The sequence below is a fragment of the Cornus florida genome, unplaced genomic scaffold (assembly GCF_030987335.1).
Source record: "Cornus florida cultivar Cherokee Brave unplaced genomic scaffold, ASM3098733v1 CherokeeBrave_3.0.0_Hap2_Chr11, whole genome shotgun sequence".
In the NCBI taxonomy this organism is placed as follows: Eukaryota; Viridiplantae; Streptophyta; class Magnoliopsida; order Cornales; family Cornaceae; genus Cornus; species Cornus florida.
This window is the reverse complement of record NW_026775581.1, coordinates 96,656,074-96,660,950: the sequence shown is the minus strand read 5'-3', so window position 1 is coordinate 96,660,950 and position 4,877 is coordinate 96,656,074. Positions and strand designations below refer to the sequence as shown.

The 4,877-nt window shown below is 33.8% G+C and overlaps 1 protein-coding gene across 1 annotated transcript; it reads left to right on the top strand.

The window, feature by feature from the left end:
* Positions 1-2,201: 2,201 nt before the first annotated feature.
* LOC132282255 (protein LURP-one-related 5-like) lies at positions 2,202-4,447 on the top strand. The gene is made up of 2 exons (XM_059783861.1): positions 2,202-2,655; positions 3,813-4,447. The coding sequence occupies exons 1-2, from the start codon at positions 2,257-2,259 to the stop codon at positions 4,221-4,223; spliced, it is 810 nt and encodes a 269-aa protein (XP_059639844.1). The 5' UTR covers positions 2,202-2,256; the 3' UTR covers positions 4,224-4,447.
* Positions 4,448-4,877: the final 430 nt, after the last annotated feature.

Here is a 4,877-nt window from a genome sequence, read left to right as displayed (position 1 = left end):
TTTCAATAATCATATTTTGCTAAAGTTTGCAATAAAACTTGCAAAATTTCGTTTGATTAAAATGATACACTCTTTTTAAATCTTTTATCAAGGTAATAATGAAATATTTTTCATTAGCTTCACCGTTGTTTGTGGTCTAGTGGTATCTCTTTTACCGTTTGAAATGTATGATAAAGGTTCAAATTTTGACAGTAGCAAAGTGTGTGAATTTCTGTCCAAAAAAAATTATATAGAAAAAGAAAAATAAAAAGAGTAGAGGTACTCAATTTTGGTGGAATTTTTTACACTCGTTATAGTGCGTTTGGATTTTTTTACACTCGTTATGGTGGGTTTGGATTTTTTTGTTACACCCATGTACATCTATTTGAGTTGTGGGTCCATATCTCACAATTACTTTAGCTGCCGTCCGTTTCAGACTAGTTATGTAGTTTTAAGTAGTTAGGTGGACAAGGGAGGGGCATGGAGAATAAAGATGGGTGATGGCCACGAGAGTCAAGACTAGTCATTTTCACTCAAATAGTTCTTTACAAATTGCTTGAATCTGAATGTTGGATAGTGTTTGAGACAGAATAAAAACAGAGGTAGAACAATAAATTATATATATTGCATTTATTATTATGAATGTAGGAGACAATTAAAGCCTAGTTTGGATTTGTGATAATTGGAGAAAAAAATAAAAACAAAAGATGAGGAAGAGGATAGGAGGGATAATCTACTTCTTTGAAGTACTTCGAATTAGTTTGGGTTTTAATTTTGAATCTGAATTCAAGAAGAAAAAAAAATTCGTATCAATGTCCATTCAATTGTTATGTCAATTTTATTTAAATTGTACTTTATTATAAATTTAAGAGAAAATATAGAGCAAAAAAACATAAAATACAAGGGATTTGAATATGCGAAGAAAGGAGAAATAATTTTTTTTCTATTAAAGTTGCCTGACTTCTGGACCAACACTTTATTGTTTTTCCCCCTACTTTCTTGTTCACAAGTCATGCTTATACAAGACATACTATTTCTCTTCCGTCATTCACAATAATGCATGCAAAACATTCATGGTGGGCTAACAATGGACCCATCCTCATAACAGTATTTTCAATTTCTATCTTAGGTTAGGTTGTACTATATTTTTCAATCTTTTCAATTATTTATCAAGAATATCAAAAAATATCACCATTACGCGCAAATGCGTAACCATCTTTTATAATTGATTTGATAGACATTTTTAAAAAATATATAGAAAATACCCTTAATGAATATAATTGGCACCATCCCTAGGAGGACATGTCACTCAACTTTGGTAGTGAAAATTGTTATTTGATAGGAACAAACAAACATTCTATGTCCAATTTTTTTCTTTCTACAAACAAAGCACAAGATTCAAACACAGTGCTATATGTACCTCCTATGTCCCACTTGATTGTATTAAGAGAACTTATCTCGGGTAAATGGTTAGCCTAATACGTTTAAAAATGTTTTTTTTATTATTAACGATGGAGACCTTTTGAATTTTTAAGCTGGGTGACATCTAAGTTGATTTTGTATCTTTCTTTTGAGTGAGTCGTACGTTTGTTATTCTCTCTTTCATCCTTTTGTTTATTGTTACGAGAAATTATTACATAGTTGGCAAATCATTTATCTAAGCAAATTATTATTTGACATTTAAGACAAATTAAATAAAACTTACCAGCTACTTCTTTCACAATTGCTTACCGACTACAATCCATGACTATTGGAACTAGTCAATCACAGAGTTACAGTCTATTAACAATGGACAAATCATTAAATGATGATATTGACATTTTGTGAACCAAATCAATTTCCAACTCTTTAAGAGAATGAACCCACAAAAATGTGTTAAATGTATCTAAACAATTGGCTGGATTGTGAGCCGCTGGACAAACACAATAATTTATTATTTGTAATAAGATTCGCAGCAAGCGCAACACATTTGGGTCCCCCGTGAACTAGACTTTTGAGAGGGAGAGCTAGAGAGAGAAGAATGGACCTTTTTTTTCTTTCTTAGAGAGGTGGAGAGATGGAGAAAGATATTCTCTGTGCTAAATATATCTTGTTCAGTTAATAAAAATATATTATTTTATAAAATTGACCTCATTTATATTTAAAAATTACTTTTAACAAAATTATTATGTTAATTTTTATTGCCCAAACTTATCATGTGGTTAGTATGCCCAGCCGCACCCAATATTTACTCGGAGAGAAGACGTATTGACTCTGCCTCTCATCGTCATCCCAGATATGAAGGGTTCGCCACTTGTCTCAGGCGACGAGCTCCGACTTTCCTCCCTGTCATCTCTCTCCTCCCATATATCTTCTACTAAGTTCATCACATTTTCTCTCACTAAGATATTGATTTGCATAGCCACACATAGAGAGATTGCATTGAAATCTCCTAATAACTATTTTAGAAGAATGAAAGGTGGTTTTGTTGTTGAAGATAGGTTCATGTGCGAAGAAGAGACCCATCTCACTGTTCTCAAGACCTCTCTCTTCTTCGCCGACGATGGATTCACCGTCTACGATTCCAAAGGTGAGCTCGTCCTCCGAGTCGACTCGTATGGGGGCGATGCACGTGACAAGGCCGATGTCGTACTCATGGAAGCCTCCGGCCGCTGCCTCCTCACGGTCCGGCGAAAGGTAAATTTTATGCTTGTCGTTTAATCAGTGCTAGACCATGTCTGTCACATTAGCACACGAGTTAACTTGGCTAGTCATTTAATTAGCTGATTATAAATCGAATATGCAAAGTTTCTGTTTCTGTTTCTTTTTTTTTTTTTTTTTTTTTTTTTTTTTTTTTTTTTTCACATGGTTTGAGAGTTAGAGAGGGTTAGAGGGGCGATTACTTAAGGCCTGACCTAGGCGGTTAGGCCTGACTCGGCAGCATCGCTACATGTCCCATATGCAAACTTGCAAACAATGAAAAAAAGGAAAAAAACAACTCAAATACGCAAACGATAAAAAAAAGAAAAAAAACATTGAATTGGCGGGCAAATATTCTTTGAATCTGTCAGTTCGATCTTGTCCGATCCGTGTAGATTGAATCGGATTGCTATACTCACATATCGATAACGGATTCAACAAAATTAAATCTGTATCTCATGAATCGAATCATGAATTAAATTATTAAAAATCAATTAGGTCTGTAAATTCGATCCGTGAAATTTATATATATATTTTCAAATAATATATTAGTTAATGATAATTTAATGTACTCTGAATATTAGTTAATAATTATTTAAATATATGAATTTATATTAATAAATTAAAATTTTATGTATTGGGTTAGAGTTAAAAAATAAAAAAATAATAATAATAGATAATTTAGTTAAAATTCAATTTGCAGATTCAATTTGATTCGATTAGTGAGATAATAAATCGGTAATGGATTAAATTATAATTAAATTATGATTGATGCCTAATCCGATGCTGGCCACACCTAATTTCCATTACTAATTTGAATTAATGGGCATCAATTAGGATTTGGATTTATTGTTACATTCATTTCAAATCAGAATATGCTATGCTAAAAAAAAAAAAAAAACACTTATATTTTCCTTAACTTGTGAGTTGATTGATGGGTGACTACTGGATTGTAATTTACTGTAATATAGTAAGACCTCAAATCGATTATACAACTCGGAGTCGACTTACTCAGTTATGTCTTTGTCAAAAAAATCATGCTAGCTTACAAACATTTTGAACTCAATATAATGACGAGTGATTAATTTGTTCATTTGAACGAGCGTTAGTTAACTCGGATGAGTTGTGATTCATGTGTTTGTTGTCTCCCATAGAGGCCGAGTCTGCATCATCGGTGGGAAGGGTTTCTAGGAGAGAAGACGGAGGGTCAACAACCGATATTCAGTGTGCGGAGATCGTCGATGATGGGACGGTCGAGCATGACTGTGGAGGTGTTTGGAGATGCAGGTGAGGAGTACCAGATAGAGGGATCATTCAGTCAACGAAGCTGCACCATCTATAATGCAGCGAAGGAATCGATGGCTGAGATCAGACCCAAAGTAGATGATTTGGCCCGCGTGAAGCTTGGGAAGGAAGTCTTCTCTCTTTGCGTGAAACCGGGTTTTGATAGTGCCTTTGCCATGGGATTGGTGCTCGTCCTTGATCAGATCCACGGTGATGACTGGGTTGATGAAGGTGGAGGGGTCGAGGTGGACCCCACCAGTGTGGAATCCGAATCAGCTTGATTTGAATGTCAGATGATTTTGCATGGCTGTCTGGTTTACAACCCTTGACAGGTTGTCTTGATCTTTGCTAATAGTAGTAAGTATTGGGGTTTGTACAACCCCATTGACAGGTTGTCTTGAACCTTTTGGTACTTTTGTTTTACAAAAGTCTAAAGAGAAATACTCAAACTCTATGTATGTCTAAACTTTGTTTGTTGTTGAGCGATGAAGATTGATTACAAAAATTAATTACTACTAACAATCTATAATGATATGGGTGTGTTTATATTTAAAAGTGCTAGTATTTAGGGGAAAATAAAGTGCTAGTATTTAAGTTCAATTGGTTTTGGTCAAGTCTTGTGATGCTTAAAAACCAAATAGCGATTTTCAACACTCTTTGGCAAGATTGGCCATCTTTAATTGTTCTGAAATTTTTGGGTATTGCTTCAAAGTGCAACAAACATCTGTTTCCTGCTTTGCTTGCTTGCTACTAGTATTTTTGAAATATAAGTGAAAAAAGAATTCAATTTTTAGATCACACACTTTTTTCTTTTGAAAACTACACACACATATATATATTGATAAGCTAAAAATAATTGCTTTTTTTTTTTCTTTCACCAGTCCTAAAATTTGTATGTATTGAAGTTTTGAGTCTTAAATTGGACTATTGTAACA